We start from the raw sequence: 23,813 nt of genomic DNA, 5'->3' as shown, positions 1-23,813 counted from the left end.
GTCCTTGCCAGGCAATTTAACAGCCGTGCTAAGTGAAGCCTTGGTGTGGAGAAAAACATCCATCCAGTGTGAAGGCAACATGAGTCAGGTAGGCTGAGATTCTGGAAAGACATTGCCTGGGGGACAGAGGTATCACTCCTGACACTTGTGGGAGTAGAGTGCCTGTCGGGCAGACGCTGTCCTGCCTGTGAGCCCAGCTACCTGCAGTGACGTGAGCCGCCTCCCCAGCGAATGGGTAGCCAGGGAGGGCAACTGCCCCCTTACAGGGCCCACTGTATATAAAACCCTGGGAGTCTGTATGCCTGTGACTATAGCACTCTGAGCTTGGACACCCCAGCTTTGAGGCTGCTGCTGCTGCTAAAATGTCTGAGACTAATCTGAGAATCAGTGGGGGGGCGGTGAGGTTTGGGGCGACCTATGGGGGCAACAGGCTCTTCTCTGGGGGCAGGAGCGGTGGAGGTGGCGGCGGAGGGGCTGGAATGGCCCTCTCCAGGTCTTTTGGAATGGGCGGGGGTGGAAGAGCGGGACTCGGTATGAGAGGGATGGGGCTAGGCATGGGGATGGGAATGGGTGGAGGCCTTGGGATGGGAGGAGGCATGGGGATGGGAATGGGTGGAGGCCTTGGGATGGGAGGAGGCCTGGGGATGGGGTTAGGAATGGGGGGCGGAGGAGGTGGAGGCGGTCTTGGGATGGGAATGGGTGGACGTGCCTTTGCTCTAGGAGCCGGCGGTGGAGGGATCAGTGCAGCAGGGTTCAGGGCTGGCGTGGCCCCACTCAGGGCTCGCTTGGGCGGCCGGGTCTTCAAGATCGGAGGCTATGGCTTCAACCCGTCTTTCCTGAGCTCCACCACTGCAGTGGGTGGTGACGTGGGTGTCAGCCCTGTGCCAAGCATCGACCCCTCGCTACCCTCGCTCGACACAGTCCAGGTGACCCGCCTAAAGGAGAAGGAGGAGCTGCAGGTCCTCAATGACAAGTTTGCCACCTTCATTGACAAGGTATGTAATGAAAATATTACACTCTTCATACATGCAGTATCTTTAATGTCTATAATCAATAATCAGTGAAAATTAATGTTGGTATTTAGCCACTATGCTTCATTCATTTTAATCCATCTCAGTAATATTTTAAAGTACACTTTAATAATACAGTAATTAGCTATGCTTCTTATTCATGCTTAGATATGGTCCCATGTGTAAACTCAATATTTGTATAGGTGCTTGAAAAACCAAATTAATTAAACTATGTACTACTGCTTGAACAAATTAATTAACATTATGTTGATCAGTGTCCTCTACCCATCAACATCATCTGAGGGTGTGACATTTTATAGCCTAGGTGGATTTCTCTTACAGATGTGGATTGACCTATGCATAATTTATGTTTGTGCGTAAACCAGTTGAGGATAGTCCTGGTTTTGAAATTGATAGCAATGCTCATGTAGGCAGTCAACATTGTTATCATGCAAAAACATTATGCATGTATTGGTTCTACACAGAGTGTACAAAACATTAGGAACACCTCCGTAATATTGAGTTGCACCCCCTTTGCCCTCAGAACACCCTCAATTCATTAGGGCATGGACTCTACAAGGTGTTGAAAGCATTCCACCGGGATGCTGGCCCATGTTAAACCCAATGCTTCCCACAGTTGTGTCAAATTTGCATGAGGTTCTTTGGGTGGTGGACCATTCTTGATTCGGATGGGAAACTGCTGAGCGTGAAAAACCCAGCAACGTTGCAGTTCTTGACACACTCAAACCGGTGCGCAGGGCACCTACTACCGTACCCCATTCAAAGGCACAGAAATGTTGTCTTGGCCACTCACCCTCTGAATGACACACACACACAATTAGTGTCTCAATTGTCTTAAGGATTAAAAATCATTCTTTATCCGTCTCCTCGCTTTCATCTACACTGATTGAAATGGATTTCACAAGTGGCATCAATAAGGGATCATAGCTTTCACCTGGTCAGTCTGTCATGGAAAGATCAGTGTTCATAATGGTTTGATCTAAATAATAAAAAAAGAACAGGCCATTAGAATGTTCTGAACATCAATATCAATCAAGCTCATTGAAATTCAGACCCATTCTTGGAGAGGAACAACAGACTGTATTTCTATGTTGTAAACCCAATAGAAATCTATTTGTGTAGTGTATTCATCGATCTGGCCTCTCATGGTCTGTGGTCCCCAGGCTCGCTCTCTGGAGCAGACCAACGCTGTGTTGAGGGCCAAGATCGCCATGTTCACCAACCCGGACCAGAGCGGCCCTGCCAACACCTCCATCCTGCTCACATCTGCCATCGGTACCTACAAGATCCAGATTGATGGCCTGTCTGCCACCAAGGAGGCCATTGTTGCTGAGATTGAGCACTACAAGAGCATCATCGAAGATGTCCAGAGCAGGTGGGTGGGGTTAGGGTAGATTACCTCACAAAAGTGGCGCCATAATGAAATAAACATTGACCCTATAATACGCAATACAGTAAAGTTAAGTGTCCCCACAATACCTTACAGTGAATCCACAACACAGTATCATAAAGTGTGGGTATAGTGTTAGTCACTAATCTGTCTGCTGCACCAGGCCTGAAGAGAGAAAGCTCTCAGCCTCATGTAGATGTGGTGACTTTGCTTTATAATTACCTCAGCAGATCAATGCATTTAATGCTCAGTTGGAGCAAAAATCCAGCAGCAGATTCTTGAGCCTTTTGATCTGAAGAGAATCTGCATCCTACCAACACACAGCTTGACATTCAATTGATGCTGCGAAAAAAAAGAATAACAAATACCCACATTTGTTTCAGCCTGATCACACAATATATTACCCTTTAAACTCACGAAGCAGAATTGTAGACGTCGATGATATATGAAAGCTAATGCATACATTTGACATAAAACCTCTTATATTGAAAGGTTTGAGGAGGAGACCGTCCAAACCAAGTCATTAGAGATGGACTGGACCACATTAAAAGAGGTATGGATACATCATGGTGTTATCAAACTACCAAAGGATTATTCAAACTATTGAAATAATGAATAACATTCTGTTATGGCTACTAAAACCACTACTCCCATGCTTTAACAGGAGGTAGACAATCTCTACATGAGCATTTTTGAGCTTCAAACCAACATTGGCGGACTGGAAGATCAGATTGGTCTCTCAAAGCAGGTGTATGATGCTGTGAGTACATGATGACAAAGTCTTTTACTGGAAAAGTCTTGCTGAACTTGCTAGGGGAGGGGTGTTCAGTGCACATTTAGGCTCTATAAAATGAGCAAACATGAAAAATTGTAAACGTTTCCCCCCCCCCTCTTGGTTCACATTTGTATTAGAATTCTACATATGCACTGTTCCTTGTCTGCTCCTGTACTCCACCAGTAAAAGCCTTCTTCCCTGAGCCCTCTGGAGATGATCCCTTGCCCAGGCGCTGCATTAAAATGTCTCCCCATCAATTATGGAGATTCAGACAAGCTGACAGTCAGCACTCAACACTAAGCACTACTGCTTCTCTCTCTCGCTCACTAAAATCACCCAGATGATCACTGCTGCAGAACCAGACCTTTCATAAGTGTTCACAACATTATGGATTCACATTACACATCCTGTGACTCTCTCAGTATCGTAAATGGCATAATTGGTACACAGGAGGGACAATGTGGGCCTATTATTCTAACAACACGGTTGCAGTAGATTATAGTATATATGGGGATCAACGAAGAGTAGGGTACATTTACCAAAGCGATATTGGAAAGTGTTCAAATAAAGGCAAAATGCCCAACAGATATTGTGCAGTGTGTTTTCAGGGTTCAATTGTGAGTCTCAACACAGTACTACGCATACTTTAAAAGCTATATTATGTTGCCATAGCCACAAGGAAGACTAAAACAATTGCACATTAGACATAACACATTTGCTTTGTGTTGTAGAAAGTGAAGGAGGTGAGGAACATCATGACGGGCAGTGTGCGGTCAGCCTTCTCCATCTCGGTGGACAACGCGGCCCAAGCCCAGGACCTGACCTCTGCCCTGTCGGACGTCAAGTCCCACTATGAAGCCCTGGCCCAGCGCAGCAAGCAGGACGCCCTTGTTTCTGTGCAGGACAGTGTATGTACCCTTCAGCGACCGACAGTATCTAGTCTGCATTTTGTCAACCAGTCTATTGGTCCATCAACTTTACATTGCATTAACATAATAATCTCAAGTCTGTCAGGCATTATCTAACGATAACTAGTTGCAAAAATGATTACTTGTTTTGCAAACACCATTGGAACCAGTACAACATTCATTATCTCTCATTCCTATCTGTGTTGCAGTCTCCCCCAAGTGGATGTTCTTAGCATTGCACCCAGAATACACTATTTTAGCCTACATTGCCTTATAGCATCCAACCCCAAATCTTATGTTTATTTCTCAAGTTTGCGTAGACTAAGACTAGTGAAGGCACCATGAAAATGTAACCTCCTTTTTCTTATTTCAAACCCCAGCTCTCCATGATGTCCATGACGTCCCAGCCCAGTACCCAGACTCTGACCCAAACCAAAGAGGAGCTGCGCATGTACAAACTGCAGATCGACTCAGTACAGAGGGAGATCGACAGACTCAAGACCCTGGTAGGAACATGACCTTGTCTACCCTGAAATTATACAGCCTCAAAGAAAATGTTTCATTGATTTCATAAATGACAGTATGAGGGTAAGTGTCCCAGTCCTATCTCCTGACAACCTAATGCTCGTCACAGTGTTTTAATACGCAGGACTGATCTCTCCCGTTGTAGAACATCCAGATGGAATCTCAGGTGGATGAGGCAGAGTCCCACTCCAGCTCCCACACAGAGACCTATCAGGAGCAGGTGCTGACCCTCAAGTTGCAGCTGGATGACATCAGAAAGGTAAGGATGGGGTACAGAGTCCTCCACAAGTATTCACCAGTAAAAAATACAACTCCTATGAGCCACTTTCACGTGCAGTTTCTAGGTGCAGCATAACCCCTGAATCATGCTCTTCTTACAGCAAATAACACACTATGGTCAAGAGTACCAGGAACTCCTGGCCAGTAAAATGTCTCTAGATGTTGAGATCACTGCATACAAGAAGCTTCTGGACAGCGAGGAGAGCAGGTAAGAGAGTAGGGTCTCATACATCATCCAGATGTTCACCCATATAAGTGCTGATTGACGCTCTCTGAAGTTCTACGATAGTCATGTATTTGTGATGAATATGGTTTCAGACTGAGGTCAGGAGGCGGCGTGACCGTGCACATGTCGAAGACTGCCATTGGAGGAGGGGGAGGTGGGGCTGGCCTGGCCCTGGCCCTGGGAGGAGGAGGCGGCGGCATGGGTCTGGGAGGAGGAGGAGGAGGAGGAGGCGGCGGCATGGGTCTGGGTCTGGGAGGAGGAGGAGGAGGTGGCGGCGGCGGCGGCATGGGTCTGGGAGGAGGAGGAGGCGGCATGGGTCTGGGCGGTGGCTACAGAATGGGCGGAGGCCTAGGAGGTGGCTTTGGAGGGGGTCTGGGCAGTGGCTTTGGAGGTTTTGGAGGAGGTCTGGGGTTAGGAGGAGGTGGAGGGTCTTTCGGAGGTGGGGGATCCTTCGGAGGCGGGAGCAGCTACATGTCCTCCAGCCTGAGCAGCAGTGGACGTGAGTACAGCTCCCATCTCTATGAACTAGTTTTACTTTTATCTGTAATGCCTCCTTTAAAACAATACTATTACTGGCGCCATCTTAAAGGAATATCACAATGCCAAGATAAGTCCATGTCACAGGCCATCCACAAGCTAAAATGAATGGAAAAGCACCATGGTATTTCCAGATTTGTTGTACGTGTCTTTGAATTTATTTGGGTTGGGGCAGCAGGTAGCCTAGTGGTTTGAGCGTTGGACAAGTAACCGAAAGGTGGCAAGATAAAAATCTGTCGTTCTGCCCCTGAACAAGGCAGTTAACCCATCATTGAAAATAATAATTTATTCTTAACTGACTTGCCTAGTTAAATAAAAGTTTAAATAATAAATTAAATAGCAGGGTCTACACAACTTATTGCTTGCGACATGGACTCATCATAGAGGTCTAAAAAGAAGTTAAACTTGGGAGTGTATTGTCCCTTTACCTTCTGAGATTCAACCATAGATAATGGGACTTCCAACTTCATTGGCGGAGGGCTCAGCCAATCGTGCTATTTTAAAATGGATTGCCTCAATGGTGTTGGAAGTTGCCTTAGGTCATGTATTTTTAATCCCGTGGCCTTTTGATAGGCTGTCATTGTAAATAAGAATTTGTTCTTAACCGGCTTGCCAAGGTAAAGGTTAAATTTTAAAAAGGCTAATGGGACAGATGAGTTTCTCTATGGGTGCAACGCAGACAATTCCTCATTGGACCACTCTTTCCCTTCCAGTCTCTTCAACAGTGTACTGAGGACAAACAGGAACGACCAGAGAATCTCCATCTGCCTACATTGAGATGGAACCCTGTTTTGGCAGAATTACTAAGAAAGATCAACAGTCTCAGATTCTGTTGTGTGACTTGCCATAATGTAACATGTTTAATATCAATAAAAGCAGTGTTATTTCACAATGTGCAACACATTCAATAGGCTTGAGGTCTACTAGCATAATCCCCAAGTCCTGGATTCAAGACGACTATGCTCCCTTGTTCGCAGAGAACGCATGCAAGGAAAATGGTGCATAGACAAAGCAATGACCAATTATTATTTGAATACTTATCAGTTCAGAGGCTTATGAACACTCCAGAATTTTGCACAAGATTCACACTGGTGTGTTGGGATGGGGTAGGGACGCAAAGGGAACATACAGCCCAAGGCCACAAACAAACCTCACCCTTCCTTTGTATGAAAAGGATATCAATAGGAGCTCTTCGTAGAGCAAAGTTATGAGACCCCATCTTCACAACCACAGGCTCTCTCTCTGGCCTAAGTACACACATATAGTCCACTTTATTCTCCTCTGCCTCCCTTCTGTTTGCCTTCAGGCTGTGTCGTCTTGGCCTTCTTGGTCGGACCCTGTCCAGGTGTCTCTCCTCCTCCTGGTAGTTTCCTCCCTCTGGTTTCCCCAAGGGGACAGTGTTGGCATCTGCTGCCCCCTGCTCAGAGACAGGCAGTTGCTTCTTGCGGTTCTTTCTCTTCTTGGTCTCGGGCAGGAATCCTTTCTTCTTCTTGGGAGCAGTCAGCTCAGCCTAGTCTTTGGTTTTCCTGGTTCTGTCCCTTTTGGGCTTTCTGTTAAAGGTGGAGCCACAAAACATGGTATTAAAGCAGATATTTTCAAAGTGGTGTCCACCTCTAAATATATAGAATGTCATCTCTTTAATGAATATTACTAACAGATTAAACATTGTCTGTGGATCTGTGGAATAGAGTACAATATTATTAATATACAGTTTGTGTTCCAAACCATGGTTCTGCCTGGGAGGCACACAGGGATATTGGTATCAATAGGCCGGTATTCTCCCAAAATGTTAATTTTTTAACATAAATCACAGTGCATTTAAAATGGCAAAGTTCTCTCACTGCCTCATGGCAGGATATATGCTTTAAAGCTGAACATAATCTCTTCCCCATGACAAAACATGTAGAACTGCAGGAAATTAGCTTCATCTGCAACATTCTCTCCGATGCCAAGAGGCGGGCTTTTAAAATGTTTCTTCCCAGGGCCCGAGACTTGGTTCGTATGACCATGCACTGCCGAAGTAGTATAACTCCTTGTATCTCACTCCAGTTGTGTTTTAATTATGAGGGAGTCCCTTATGAATTGGGTCTCCGGCCCCAAACAGTTTGAGAACCACTAGCCATGCTGCTCTGTTGGCATAATGGCACAGCAGTTCTCTTACCAATTATCTGAAATAGTGGAAATGCTCAAAGTTTCAACAGTACTCATCCCCCCCAAAATAGCTGACATATTCAGTAGGTCTCAATGATATGAGTATTGTTGGTACAATTATTTCCCAATGACATGGCACTGTAACAGTAAGCATGTGGCAGAGTTACTCACATGACTCAAATGTTTCATAACATGTCCTCCATCTGTCCAGTCTTCCTGAAGCCCAGAACCTCTCTCATGGACTGAAGAACCTTTTTGAGGGACAGCTTCTGTAAAACACAGGAGACAAAAGTAGGTTAAAGAATCTGGAAAGACAAAAGATGTGGGGGGAGGGGTTAATGGGATAAGTTGCTTTACCTGCTGGTTGACAGTTTTGACCAGGAAGAGACCGAGCTCCAGGGCTTTGACCAACTTCTCCTGGACCACCTTGTTCTTACCAGTCTCAACTACAGTCTCCAGACTCTGAGGAGAACATCCACAACCATATCAGTAACAAATCAGCAGCTCCAGTGAGAGATGGGTAATGTACAGTATCATCCAAGTCAAACCTAGAGATTAAACTGGATGAAAAACATTGTTAAAGTTGATCAGTTTTTAATGTAACATGCTTTTGAAGAAAGTTTGGGGTCGTACGCACATCCCAGGCGGCACCTTAATTGGGGAGGACGGGCTCATAAAAATGGCTGGATCGGAATCAATGGAATGGTATTAAGCATGTTTTCAATGTGTTTGATAGCACGCCATTATTATGAGCTGTCCTCCCCTCAGCAGCCTCCTGTGATGCACATCCTAAAATAATAATGGAAAAGAACAGGGAGGGCCCCACACACTGATCCCAATTTACCACAATATGATTTTTCCCATGCTTTGCAGTAATGATGTGATATAGAGATTGATTCCTGTGGTGTTTCACACAGTGACATGTTCTCTGATGTCTAAGCTTGGGTGAGGTGTTTGATGCCTACCGCTGCCACACGGCCCACCGCCTGCTGAAGCAGCCCTGCCCAGGGGTTGCCTGCTAACAGCTGCTGTACCTCCCTGCTCTGCAACCCCCGCAGCACCATGGCACTGGCCTGGCTCTGTGGAACACACACGCATACAAAATGAAACACTCAATGGGAAGATGATTTTGTGCAGATCGGTGGTATTTACCGTCAGTCTGAAAGGATCATTGGCTGGGAAGAGTGTGGTCCGTCATCACTGTATTAAAACTAGAGTTGGTAGAAGTTGAACCTAACTACTGGTCCAGGGTCAGATGCTTCTTTTTACTGGTAATTGTTGAGGTGGAGCCTGCTAGTCTTACCTGTTGGTGTTCTCTGACTCCTGTTGTGATGTGTTCCACTGCGGTCACCAACAGGTTCACACACAGAAGCTACACACAACACAAGATAATCAACCTCCAACAGCATCCCGTTACACCAGCCAACAGACTTCTTCACACTAGTTGTGGGGATTCTAGAAAGCACAGAGCAACAAGAGGAAACAACAACGCTTCTTCAAGTGTTTATGCAGTCATTTGAATCAATAGAGAGCAGTGTGGATGCAGTTGTTGTTGACTCACAGGGAAGCGGGTGAAGAGGTCGACAAACATTAGGCCTGACAGAGGGCTTTTCCTGCGCGTCATGAAGGAGCAGAGCGCCCCTTTAAAGATGGCCGACACCCTCTCCACGTCCACGTTACCCATGAACCTCAGCTGCAACACCGAGATTTCAGCAGGTTGATTTCATATAAAAGATGCACTAATAGTAAATACTCGGCGTACATTAAGGTTGAATGCTAAGGGTTGGTTAAGGAACAATTGTCACTGTAGTCTACACTGAAAGGTAAAGAGGCTTACCTCAGTAGAAGGTGTTGTCTTGCCATCTGCTGAGGCCCCAGGTGCCCCCCCTCTCAGCACCTTGACCAGGTACAGAGATGCACTGAAGAAGTAGAGTGACACTGAGGAGTCAGACAGCTTCTGGGTTTTGGTCATGAGTTTCTCCAGCAGGTCGTGGAGCTCCCCCTGTCTGTCGCCTACGGTCTTACAGTACTGCTTGGCCCGGCACAGCTGGTTCCTGGGAGTAGGAGAGGACGAGGGTGACGTTGACTGATCAGTGTGGCAGAATAATACTGGAAACTGTTGACATAACATGATCATCTGTCTCCCCAGAAAGAATACATCCGTCTTCAATGCACCTGCATATGACAAGTTGTTCTTTCGAGATGCATAAAGAGAAGTAAAGCACAATTCTGTCTCACATCTCTAATACATTGCGAGGTGTTTTCAGTATTAAAGGAAAACTCCACCCCAAAATGTTAGCAATCAAGTTTTCAAGAGTACATGTATTCCTAAATTGAAAAATGTGGAACAAAACACATTTGGGAGCACAATGAGAGTATTTGAGGAAGGAGGTTGCCGTGGCAACAGCGGAGAGCTCCCCCAATGTTTTTGGCATGGAGAGATGATAGAGCCGACATGACACATTGGGCTGGGCGATATCGTCTTTTAAGGTATTCCATTATGGCTCCACGTACCGGTATGGATATTTACAATACCGTTGAGAAAAAGGTATTTTGATACAGTACTACATAAATAAAAAGTTTTACAAATTGCCCTACTTCACTGTCAGTTTTGCCCTAGTATTGTTGAATATAAATCAAATCGGAATGGAGAAATACCACTTAGAATGTATTTGTTGCCACCCTAGGGTCATGGCCTACTCATAAAACATACCAGTCAAAAGTTTGGACACACCTACTCATTTAAGGGTTTTTCTTTATTTTTACTATTTTCTACATTGTAGAATAATAGCGAAGACATCAAAACTATGAAATCATGTAGTAACCAAAAAAAGTGTTAAATCAAAATATATTTGCGATTATTCAAAGTAGCCACCCTTTGCCTTGATAGCTTTGTTGTTTGTCACTGGCCTACACACAATATCCCATAATGTCAAAGTGGAATAATTATGTTTTTCAAAATGTTTACAAATTAATAAAAAGTTGAAATGTCTTGAGTAATCAACCCCTTTGTTATGGCAAGCCTAAAGTTCAGGAGTGCAAACCACATGGACTTACTCTGTATGCAATAAATGTTTAACATGATTTAAAAAAAAAATAATAAACTACCTAATTTCTGTACCCTACACATAATTGTAAGGTCCCTCAGTTGAGCAATGAATTTCAAACACAGATTCAAAGACCAGGGAGTTTTTCCCAATGCCCCGCAAAGAACGGCACCTATTGGTTGATAGGTTAAAAAAAAACAGACAATGAATACCCATTTGAGCATGGTAATGTTATTATTTACACTTTGGATAGTGTATCAATACACCCAGTCACGACAAAGAAACAGACGTCCTTCCTAACTCAGTTGCCGGTGAGGAAGGAAATCACTCAGGGATTTCACCATGAGGCCAATGGTGATTTTAAAACAGTTACAGAGTGTAATGTCTGTGTAACTGTTCAAAGGGTCTGGAAAGCTGTGTAGTCACTGCCAAAGGTGATTCTAACGTCGAATGTATTGACTCAGGGGGTGAATACTGATCTAATCAAGATATATTAGTGTGTTATTTTTCACAAATGTTTTAACAAACGTTCAAATTTTTCTTCCACTTTGACAGAGTATTTTGTGTAGATTGTTGACAAAAAAAAAAAGACAAATCCCATTTTTTAACAACAAAAACATCAAGGGGTGTGAATATTTTCTGAAGGCAGTGTATGTGTCTGAAGGTAGTGGGTATGTTTCTGAGCCTGTGTGTCTCTAAAGGCACTAGCATGACGTACTTGAAGATGTCTGCGGCCTTGCGGAGTAAGTCCTGCTCCTGCTGGTCGCTCTCGGAGCTCATGCCGCTCTCGATGACGCTGAGCAGGGGCTCCACCATGCCCAGCACCAGAGGGCTGCTGCCCTGCCTGGCCAGGAACACCTCCACCAGGTCCAGCACCTAGAACACAGCATAAGACCAGGGTCAGCACCCCATGAACATAGGGGAACCATCACCAGAAGAACAAGAGAGGCAGTGTTAGAAATAGCACTGCCAGAGTACAGTGTTTCACCTATATTAATTAAGCAGTGAAATCATTGCCACCACTCCATGTAAAAATAATAAATATATAAATTACAAAGAAAGATAACGGAGCTATAATTTCTTTTTTTACAAGATCATCTTTGAGAACTAACAATCACCAAAATAAAAACTAGACAGTCGGGGAGAATTTGTTTTCTCCAAAACTGTCATTGCATGGGGTCCCCATTGATTTTGTAATGTTTAAGTCACTCAGATAGCATAACAACCCAGCATAAGCCATGGCAAAATGTGCTTTAAAACAGCAACACTTTGCCACTGCGGCCAAGAAAACTTTGGGTTGGCCACGCCGACTACACCTTTCACACTTACAACTCTATCCAAACAGGCGAGACGGAAATAGTCATCTTGTCATGTGAATACCTTGATCTTGAAGTCTCTGACGAGGGTCTTTTCCTTTTTTAGCTTGTCCTTCTCATCCTTCTTGGCCTGCATCTTCTTCTTCTATTCAAGGAACAGTCCTGCGATGCTGCCGTCCAGCTTCATCATGGCTTCATCGTCCAGCTCGTCATCATCGCTGCCGCCCTCTTCAGCGGCCTGTGACATGCAGCAAGAAAGACCCGGTCCAGTTAAAATGCCTAGAACAGCGCTGTGTATTAATGTCTCTGCTTTTGAACCCCCCCCCCCGATTTCAATGAAACTGCTAGAATCTTATCCAGAGCGACTTAACACAAAATGCATTATAAACATTTTTTATTGAGCACTATAAGTGAAACCTTCATAAATAAGAGTAAAGTACAATCCCAGAGCGAGAACAAAAGACCAATCACAAGACACCGACCAGAGCACCCTGGTTCTGTAGGACCTTCATCAGCTCAATGCGGAAGTTCTGATCCACCTCGCTCCCCTCCTCCATGGCCTCATCTTCACCCTCATCAGAGTCGTCGTCTGATGCATCCGACTCATCCTCATTCTGGAGAAGCAAGTAATACATATATTTACGAAGAGTAAAAATATAAGCAATAGCTGTTACTGGACACTATACAATAGCAAACAAAAATATATAGGCAACCATTTTTTTTTGGGGCTCATTCTAATTATTATTACATTCTAATGGGAGAATAATGTGGACCTGCCGGACTAAATAAACTGGATGCGTGCATGGTGATAATAAAGCTTCACTCTCACCATTTGAATCTCTCCATCACTGTTTTTATCATGAGAAAGCGTGCAAAAAACAGGTTCATTTTGTAATGGGAGGATTTGTATAGAAAGCCAAGTTGATGCCAGCATTAGATGCTGTCGTCCTCATAATAACCGCACATGGTTTTACCGCAACACCTTTCAATTGAAGCGGCAGAGAATAAATGAAAGTGGGCACGTCTCACAAAAACGGAAATCGTGGATAATAAGGGGAGCAGGAGAACTTCAAGATTGGCTACAATAATTACACGGTAGGCCTTTTCCAGTACTTCAGTACCCCTTGTATTGTTTAAAATTGCAGGTGTAACATTGAAACCAAAATGTATTTGTCATGTTATTTCATTACTATATCATATTGAGAAGAAGCACACTAGGCAATGTCATTTGTTGTCATCATATCCAGAATAATTCATAGGAATAGAGTTGGGTGTTACGCAATAGTCCATCCTACACAATTGCCCACAGTAGACTTGGTGTACAATCCGAGGCACAAAAACATGAACTCATTTGATGGTTTCCCTGTTAAATCTAACGAGACCCTGCTGTAAAACATGCAGACAACAACTGATGATCAACATCAACTCGCTAGGGTTATTAGATCCAACGTGGATCCTGACAACTGTCTTCCCAAAACCTTTTTTCCAGCACTTGGGCGGTTGCGTCGCATACGCCATCACAACAGCTGATTGTCACTTGAATGTCATTCAAAAAATTCCTTCCTGGATCAGATGACTACATGTGAAAATATCACGGTGTAATTAAACAGCTTGACACCAAATGCACATCCAACCGTGTTATGCAGAATTATTGAAGCACGTTAATGACAATATCGATTTAGGTTTTAAGTATCAAGGTAAGGTGACTCAGAAGCCTTCCATTTTGCAATAGCATACATTTTGGGGGATTTGTGTGCCCATGAAAACTGTTTCACCTCTTAACATAAGCAGACATGAAATGTTAGGTAGTTACACTGCATTTCTGAGATCTCTATACAAAAAACAGTGACGGCTAGATACAGGTTTCTTACAGGGCTCAAGTTCAATGTCTAATTTAACCGATTAATGCTTAATATATAATATGACGACAACTTACACTGCCACAAATGCAAGGACAGAAAAGTAATGTTTTATGTCTCAGGATTTTGGGCAAATCCGTCAAGACACCAACCAAGAGAAGGGGTCGTCTAGCTATATTCAATAAAATGTCAAACCTATGTTCCCCCTTATATATCTTAAAGTAATGACATGGGGGGAAAATGGCTAACTATTATCAATGAGTTCTCAATAGCTGTAACATGTCGTCCAGCATAGGAAATCCTCGCTGGTACCCTAGTTTATAGAAAAACCCTGGTGTAGATTTGTGAACGTGACCAGGTGTGAAAGAACTGAACTGACCATCTCTTCGTCGTCTTCATCCTCGCCTTTCTTTTTTTTGTCTTTCTTCTTTATTTTGTTAGAGTCTTGATCATCCGTCACCACGATGGAACTGTCCTCCTGATCTTTATCTGGGTCCAGAACCTTAAAGACACAATGAGTCAAATGAATGGACATTCCTGTAATATATCAACATTTACTTTCGCAAATCAACAGAAGTTTTACCTTCAGTGAACACTTTTATGCAACATTTAAAAAACACAGCTCTGTAAGAGTACAGAATTCTCTAGTCTGGGAGACTTACATCCAAGATGGCGGCGAGGGCTCTGGCGGTGACGTGGGGAGAGATGTTGGAGAAGACAGTCCTGCAGACTTGGCGGATGTGTCTACTGGGCTGGGACAGGAGTGAGAGCATGATGTCCACCACCACCTCAGCCCAGTGGGGCTCCTCCTCTCCTGCTGCTGCAGAACCTGGATTAACAGGACATGTGGTTACAGAGACATCCCACCAAAGGCTACCATAGTGAACATAGAGGCTGGTATTTATACTAACCTTAAGCCGGGTGTACACTACACGACTTTCAAAACCCTGACATCGCTAAACCTCACAATAAACGACCATCTTCCCTGCAGTTTGTTTTGTCACGCAAATGTAGTGGTGCGCATACTAAATGATCTGGCAGACGGGGGTCACACACTACAATTCTTCACTTGGTGTTGAGGACTGTCGATACCAACCACGCTGTCCGGCAAAAACAATGACGTGATTAGACGACCTGTGGCTCAAAGCAGCCCCAAAAGTTTTCAGTCAGACATTCACGCTTTCCCTACAGTTGAAATATCTAGCCAACATTTTTAACATTGCTCAGAGCTGTAACGATTTGGCACTTTGGCTTTGATCAAGGTACAAACGCAATCTAGTAGTAGTCATCGCTCCTTCTTGAGTCTACACATTATGGGTAATGTGAAACAACATCATCTCACTGGCTTCTTCTCTGGCAAGCTCTCATTGGCTATTGCTCATCACGGTTCTCAAAACTTGTCGCTGCATATCTCACACTACAAGAGCATTGCAGATTGTGCCGAAAAGAAAAAAAACATACTTGAAATTTTTGAGTCAGACTGCTCAAAAACAAGATCGGTAGCCCTCAGATTTTAGTCTCTGACCCTCTCACATTTAACGAGCGGCAGTGACGGCCGCACGCCTGAGTAGGCAATGATATTGGGATTTTGTCTCCGATTTCAAAAACTTGTCTGGGACAGCTAAATCGGGGCCAAAATCGTGTAGCGTACACCCGGCTTTATTGTCACTGTACAACTGTGAACCAGTATGGATGGGAAACAGCTAAATATATGGTTTTCAATATATGGAGAATGAGTACTTCTTTCCTTGCCACGGATTAAGACTGGGGTGGTTTTGGCAAACTCAACTCTACAGTAAGATTCGGTTGGCTCCGACACATTCTCTATGGACATGTGGTCTTACCGGTTACCGCCTTCTTCTTCTTGGACTTCTTCTCTTGGGCTTTTTCCATGCAGTTCTGCAGATCCTGCATCAGGTCTACCAAACCCTCTGGAGCCTTTACGGTACAAGCAAACATGTATACATAAACGTGGGATAAAAAGGACAAAGTAAAATGATGCATCTAAGAAATCTTACCATACTACGACAATCATTTTCATCCCTCATTTGTTTATCAATTGCGTACCTTGAAGAGGTGAATGCCAACCAGCAGGAAGAGTTGTTGGAAAGCAGAGGTCTCTGGAGTCTGGCCTTTCTTAGATTTCTTCATTAGAGTCCCCACTGACGCCAGCATACTACATCAGAACAGGTTCACTATTGGCTTACATTTTTCTTACACCAACCTTTAACCCCCCCCCTCCATATGGTCCATTTACAGTCAGTGTGGTCCGTACCTGTCCCAGTACCTGTCACTGGCTGGTTGAGCAGGGTGTCAGCGTACCGCACCAGACAGAAGATCCACATGGAGCCGTCAGCCATCACACCCTGCATGTGCCTCTGGTTGCCGGCTGCCACCTCAGGGGAGTCGCCCAGCAAAGGCAGGTGGTTGATGTGCTGCAGCAATCTGGAGGGGTTGGGAGGTTAGAGAGATGTGTTAATCGCTTGTGTAGTGTAGGGCAGGGATCGACAACCGGTGACCCCTGACCTAAAATCATATATTTTTTGGGGCTTCAGTTTTTGGAAAAACAAATACTAAAATCACCAGGAATTCAGCTAAAATATGTTTAATTTAGGAAATGTGTTCCCAAATATTCCCACAAATAGAAATATATGTGATCATATATGTGATCATGTCTCAATGTAATCAAGGTATGAAAAGATCGTATTTGAAAATAATCTATTTTGGGGTTTAGTTGTGGTCAATGTGCAGTAGAGCCTGGGCGCGAACCCAGTCTCTGATGGCACAGCTGGCGGTGCACTACAGCGCCCTTAACCACTGCGCCACCCGGGAGGCCCAAATAATTACATTATTGGTGGGTCTTATGGTGTGGAAGGCTTATATTTAGCCTTGGTATACTTTTACAAACCCTGAATTCATTATATTATTCCTGACTGTTTGAAATGCAGTGTATTTATCTTTAATTGTGTAATAAAGCTTACGCAGAGAGAACTAGATATACAAATCTAGATATACACAAAAGTAAAAATCACTGAAGCTGGAGTCATATCTCCCTCTTTAACTTTAAGCATCAGCTGTCAGAGCAGCTTACCGATCACTGTACCTGTAAACAGCCAATCTTTAAATAGCACACCTGACTACCTCATCCCCATATTGTTATTTATCTTCTTGCTCTTTTGCACCCCATCTCTACTTGCACATCTATCACTCCAATCTCCATAGACAAACATTGGCAGTCGAATGGCCCATACGGAAGAGCTCACCATAGAATGCCACCTTTCCAACAAATCAGTTCGTCAAATTTCTTCCCTGCTGGAGCTGCCCCAGTCAACTGTATGTGCTGCTATTGTGAAGTGGTAAAGTCTAGGAGCAACAATGGCTCAGCTGCGAAGTGGTAGGCCACACAAGCTCACAGAACGGGACCGCAGCGTGCTGAAGTGCATAGCATGTAAATATAGTCTGTCCTCGGTTGCAACACTCACTACCAAGTTCCAAACTGCCTCTGGAAGCAACATCAGCGCAAGAACTGTTCGTTGGGAGCGTCATGAAATGGGTTTCCATAGCCGAGCAGCCGCACAAAAGCCTAAGATCACCATGAGCAATGCAAAGCGTCGGCTGGAGTGGTGTAAAGCTCGCCGCCACTGGACTCGGGAGTCCTGGAAATGCGCTCTCTGGAGTGATGAATCACACTGGCAGTCCGATGGATGATCTGGGTTTGGTGGATGCCAGGAGAACGCCACCTGCCCCAATGCATAGTGCCAACTGTAAAGTTTGGTGGAGGATTAATGGTCTGGGGCTGTTTTTCATGGTTCGGGCTAGTCCCCTTACTTCCAGTGAAGGGAAATCTGAACGCGACAGCATACAATGACATTTTAGATGATTCAGTGCTTCCCACTTTGAGGCAACCGTTTGGGGAAGGCTCTTTCCTGTTTCAGCATGACAATGCCCCCGTGCACAAAGGTTTGTTGAGATTGGTGAGGAAGAACATGACTGGCCTGTACAGAGCCCTGACCTCAACCCCTTCAAACACCTTTGGGATAAATTGGAACGCCGACTTCGAGCCAGACCTAATCACCCAACATCAGTGCCCGACCTCACGAATGCTCGTGGCTGAATGGAAGCAAGTCCCCGCAGCAATGTTCCAACATCTAGTGGAAAACGTTCCCAGAAGAGTGGAGGCTGTTATAGCAGAAAAGGGGGGACCAACTCCATATTAATGCCCATGATTTTGTAATGAGATGTTCGACGAGCACGTGTCCACATACTTTTGGCCATGTAGTGTATATCATAAATCGGCCAGAAGTTTAAAGAAAATGTAGACGTGATTTTTAGGCCATATCACCCAGCCCTAATTTGCAGTGTACAAATGATTATAATTATGTCCCGGTCTCCAGGCCATCCACTCCAACAAATATCAGCCAGTGGCTTTAATCTCGTTACCTACCCCTGGTGTAGGGCATCTAGAGTGTAATGTAAATGAACACTCACACTATGGAGTTTCATGCAATTACCCCTTTAAAACCATACATGTTTAAAACTTAACTGACTATTCCAGCCACCTACCATTGTAGCCATGCTCTTCATCTTTGACTACCCCACAGCTTGTTTTTGAAAAATGAGAGTGTAAAGTAGTCTTATCTCACCCAAAGGAGTTTATGATGATGGCTCTGGTCTTCTCATCCAGGGGCACTGACAGGGTGGCTTCTGTCTCAAGTATGTCTGGGGTGGCCTTCTTAGCATTGAAGAACGCATGGAAAAAGACAAACCTAGCACGATGGAGGACAAAACAATGAGTTAGCAGCTATGCTACACTATGACTATAAAGTACCCTTCAGAATACAATAGTTATAGAAATGTTGGGAAGATTACTACGCACATCCAACTTGGCACAGGAAAAATATCACCCTTTGCTGCTCCCAAATGTGATATCACCAAGGCATAATCTAAAATCACTTGGGGGAGCAGCAAACAGTGAGAGACATGACATTTTCCCTGCAGTGAGATCTCTCACCTGGCTACATCCATCATGAGAGCCTCCTCTCTCTTCACCTGGTTGTTCTCGGCGATGGAGGTTAGGCGTGGAATGATCCACTTCCTCAGGCGGAATATACAGTTCTCTCTCCTAAGGATAGAGAGAGTCAATGGGATACTTTTAGTTTAGAAGCCAGAAGGCATATATTAGTCATTCTAGGACATGCTCCAAGAGTTCTACTCACTGGATTCCGCCCTCCTGGTTCTCCTTCTGCCTGCGGGTGCTGAAGTCCAGGCAGCTGTCCAGCCGGGGGTTGAGGAACATGTCTTTGAGCCAGTCCACGTAGCTCTGCAGTGGGGTCGGCTGCAGGTGCTGCACAACCCTCCAGAAGGAGGGCACCACAGGGTAGCCCTGGTTTGTGAGCAGGGAGAAGGCCACCATCACCGCCAGCTGCTTCTCCGGATCATCGCAGCCCTGCAGGAAGTCGCCAACGTACGTCTCCATCTCGGGGGCAAACTTAAAGCGGTCTGGGAGCTGAGGGGGCGAGATGAGTGCATACTTGTAAGTCAATATATTTTAAAACATTTCCTTTTTGGATAAGTGAGCATCTTACTATATACTTTCTGTGACCAACTAAGATGCCAGCAGCTTCACTATGTATTTTCTATAATCTGGTGCAGTCACGAGTCGACAGACATTTGTAGGGAGACTGACCTGTGCAGAGACCACGTGTTCCCCGTAGGTCCTCATCACCTCTCCATTTAACACCTGTTTCAGCTGGGCCAGGGTCAACAAGGGCAGGGCACTACCCAACAGCCGGTAGCTCAGGTAACTGGAGCACAGAGAGAAGACAGCCCGATGTCACAGGAAGGCCAAAAAGATCATCAAGGACAACAACCACCCGAGCCACTGCCTGTTCACCCCGCTATCACCCAGAAGGTGGGGTCAGTACAGGTGCATCAAAGCTGGGACCGAGAGACTGAAAAACAGCTCCTATCTCAAGGCCATCAGACTGTTAAATAGCCAACACTAGCACACAGAGGCAGCTGCCAATATACATTGACTTGAAATCACTGGCCACTTTAATAAATGGAACACTAGTCACTTTAATAATGTTTACATATCTTGCATTACTCGTCTCATATGTATATACTGTATTCCATACTATTCTACTGTATCTTAGTCTATGCAGCTCGGACATTGCTCGTCCATATACTTATATATTCTTACTTCCTTTGCTTAGATTTGTGTGTATTGGGTATATGTTGTGAAATTGTTAGATATTACTGCACTGTCGGAGCTAGAAACACAAGCATTTCGCTACACCTGCAATAACATCTGCTAAACATGTGTATGTGACCAATAAAATTAGATTTGTTAGAACAGCTATGTAAATTTACAGCACAGGAAGGAAAACAGGAACATACATGGGGGGAAATGCTTGCATTAAGTTAGAAAAATGACAGGGGTAAAAATTGTATTGTTAAGCCAACAGTCTTAACCCCAATGCTGTGCTTACTGTGTGGGCCCCGGCTGGTCTTTCAACATGCCGTTAATGATGGTCTCCCTCCAGAAGAGCTCAAAGTTGTCCTCCCTCAGAGAGATCTGCAGCAGGTCCAGAGCCACCGCAGGCAGCAGGCAGTCCTTCTTGACTGAGCGGGCCGCCATCTTCAGTACATCTGTCAATCTAGGGGAGAGGATGGACAGGAGACACAGGTTTGATTTTACATTTAGTGTGTGTGTGTGTCATCCAGACCATGGAAAAAAAACATAGCCCTAGTCGTAAAAAAAGCTGCTCACTTAGGGATATTTTCCATGGTAATGATTGTGGAGGTGCCCAGCAGCTTCTTCAGCTTCTTGGGCTTGAGCACCTGGGGGAACTTCTGCATGGCCACCAGGAGGAGCTGCAGCTGCTCAGGGGTGCTGAAGGCAGAGGACAGGTCTGTCTGCAGGGCTCCCAGCAGCACCTCCTCAAACACCTCCTCTGACGTCTGGAGAACCACACAGACCAAACAATACACAGGTCATACCGACTGCACCCTTCAACACAAGGATTTATCACATTGAGACACCATTAGAAGAGTGCTACACTATAAAGTAGAGCTGGATGAGTCACTCACCTCAGACAGGATGTCCACCATGGTCTTCCTGGGCAGGACCCGCAGGTGTTCTCTATACTGCGATAAGCTCTGGAGGAGCTGGACACACTCCAGCACCACCTGAGGCTCCTGTCACACACACACATACAAACATACAAACACACACACAGGTGAGTAAGAAAACCAAACACACACTGAAGTCTGAAAAGTAGAAACCGAGCTAGGTCTGGCAGTAACAATAAGGGGGAGATATGTGCACTTCAATTCTCTGTGCAAAACATGGTATACTAGTCTTCTCTGCCAAGCCCATGGGTGATCTGGTGTCATTCTTACCTTTGGAAGGCGTGTGGACTGAGACAGGGCGAGCACACCAAAGAAGTTCCCAAAAGCAGCATTTCTGATGAGTTTCTGTCAACATGAATATAAACGTCAACATAAGATACTGTGCAATATAGAGACCTTCATTGGCTGATTACATTAAGTATATGGATGTTAGTGAAACACTCCCGAGCGGCGCAGCAGACTAAGGCACTGCATCTCAGTGCAGGAGGCGTCACTACAGTCCCTGGTTTGAATCCAGGTTGTATCACATCCGGCCGTGATTGGGAGTGCCATAGGGTGGCGCACAATTGGCCCAGCGTAGTCCAGGTTTGGCCAGGGTAGGCCGTCATTGTAAATAAGAATTTGTTCTTAACTTACTTACCTAGTTAAATAACGGTTAAATAAAAAAATATATATAAAATTATAAATTTACCACACCATCTAACTTGTCACATCACATGCTTACCTTTTTCACTTTCGCCAAGTTGTGCTTCTCTTTGATTTGATCAAAGGCTGTACGCAGAGGTATCTCCTCAAACACGCTCAGTACCTGACAACCAAAACAATGACAGAAATGATGCATCAGTAACAACCTCTTATATGTTATGTAGCAACACCTTCATAACTCCTTCGTAAGACATGTACAAAGAAATAGGATGTTGGTGAGCCATTAGGTGTACTATTAACATTACCTGTCCCAAAGCCAAGCTGAAGCCTGGCCGGGCAGCCTCTCTAGTGTGTGCCAAGCCATCCACCAGTCTCTTCAGGGTGTATGTCAACTCATCTGTCTAGAAAGGAAAGAGAAGAGAACACATACATTATAGCAAAATGTCAAGAACTCAATGGCCCATATATGTAACATGTATATGTGTGGTCCAACACCCACCAATAGCATAAAAGTGACAATATGCCTAGCTAACCAGCTATACTGTAGTTGGTTTAGCAAGATAAGTAGGCTATGTTAGCTAACAAGCTAACTCCGTAGCAGCTAACTTGGCAACTGAGAGCTGTCCCAAACACACCAACCTTTTCACTAGTCTTCAGATATTGTATGAGATTTTCAATGGCCTTCAGCCGTATCTCTTGTTCAGGTTTAGCGATATCCCAGAAGTCCAGGAACTCGCGGTTCTGTTGGAGAATACCCTTGGCATCAGTAATTTTCGGTCGCACTGGTTCATTTTCTATCTCCCCCATGTCTACATGCATCTTATTCATGCCATGTGACAGTAGGGAGATAAGGGTTTGAGTAGACAGGATACAGTTTTTGGTCAGATTTGACTTTTCTTAGCAGGTTAGGATAATTTACGTAACAGGTTAACGTTGGGGAAACGAATGGAGTTAACTAAAATATATATATTTTTGAGTTAATTTGACAAAAACTGTATCGCTTTTTATAAGAGGAAAAGGCCAAGCAAGAGGCATAACTGGGGCCAAAATCTGTCTCCTCCAGCAGGTGGCTTTTTAAAAATTGTATTCGCTCGTCAAGCGATGGGTTTTTATATGGAGGTCGTGGAGTGTCGAAATTCGTTAATAACAATATAATTACGTATTTGCTACGTGTTACTTATTTGATCGAATCGAAGTTTCGTAAAGATTCGGTTGTTACGATTGTATTGATATAAGTAGGACACGTGACATCCCGGTAACTTTGAGAAAAAGCACGTTATAAATTCACTAGTTACCACAGCCACAAAGTCATAAACCTTCTTAAAATTTTACTTTAAACCTAACCTTAACCACACTGCTAACCGTATGCCTCACGCGAAATTAAGACCCAAACCATGTTTGTATATATATACGATATAGTAAATGTTGACTTTGTGGCTGCACACATATCTGTCCTCTCATTGGCTAGAATGGCCCCACCTGATCTAGCTTCCTCCTGATTGTCTTCCATTTTTGAAGACTTTTCTTTTCACTTTTAGAGCGCCAACTAGAGTATCCGATGGATATTTTGGATCAATGATTCCTAAAATTTGTATAGTTCCGTATCCCTTCAAACATTCAACCTCCAGCTGCGTACGCCCTCTAGCACCATGGTCAGCGCACTCTCAAATTATGTTTTTTGCCATCATTGTAAGCCTGCCACACACACCATATGATATATTTTCTTTTCACAACCCGGCTCGTGGGAAGTGATAAAGAGCTCTTATAGGACCAGGGCACAAATAATAATATTATAATAATCAATACTTTTGCTCTTTATTTAGCCATCTTACATTAAAACTTATTTGTTCATTGAAAATGATGAATAACTCACCACAGGTTAATGAGAAGAGTGTGCTTGAAAGGACGCACATAACAATGTGGGGTTGTATTGGTGTCACACTCTTAAATAATTTTCCACACACAGTCTGTGCCTGTATTTAGTTTTCAT

At 44.4% G+C, this 23,813-nt stretch overlaps 1 protein-coding gene and 1 pseudogene across 1 annotated transcript; one reads left to right on the top strand and one right to left on the bottom strand.

Annotated features, from left to right (window-relative positions):
• The first annotated feature begins 293 nt into the window (after window positions 1-293).
• si:dkey-183i3.5 (uncharacterized protein LOC566445 homolog) lies at window positions 294-6,563 on the top strand. Its single transcript, XM_064978560.1, has 10 exons — window positions 294-995; window positions 2,195-2,406; window positions 2,914-2,974; window positions 3,086-3,181; window positions 3,928-4,104; window positions 4,485-4,610; window positions 4,775-4,888; window positions 5,010-5,116; window positions 5,227-5,633; window positions 6,385-6,563. The coding sequence occupies exons 1-10, from the start codon at window positions 363-365 to the stop codon at window positions 6,402-6,404; spliced, it is 1,953 nt and encodes a 650-aa protein (XP_064834632.1). The 5' UTR covers window positions 294-362; the 3' UTR covers window positions 6,405-6,563.
• Window positions 5,541-22,692, bottom strand: LOC135548707 (myb-binding protein 1A-like protein; annotated as a pseudogene).
• Window positions 22,693-23,813: the final 1,121 nt, after the last annotated feature.

Source organism: Oncorhynchus masou, chromosome 11, assembly GCF_036934945.1.
Source record: "Oncorhynchus masou masou isolate Uvic2021 chromosome 11, UVic_Omas_1.1, whole genome shotgun sequence".
NCBI lineage: Eukaryota > Metazoa > Chordata > Actinopteri > Salmoniformes > Salmonidae > Oncorhynchus > Oncorhynchus masou.
The sequence above is the reverse complement of the archived record's forward strand: the minus strand, read 5'-3'. Positions and strand labels throughout refer to the sequence as shown.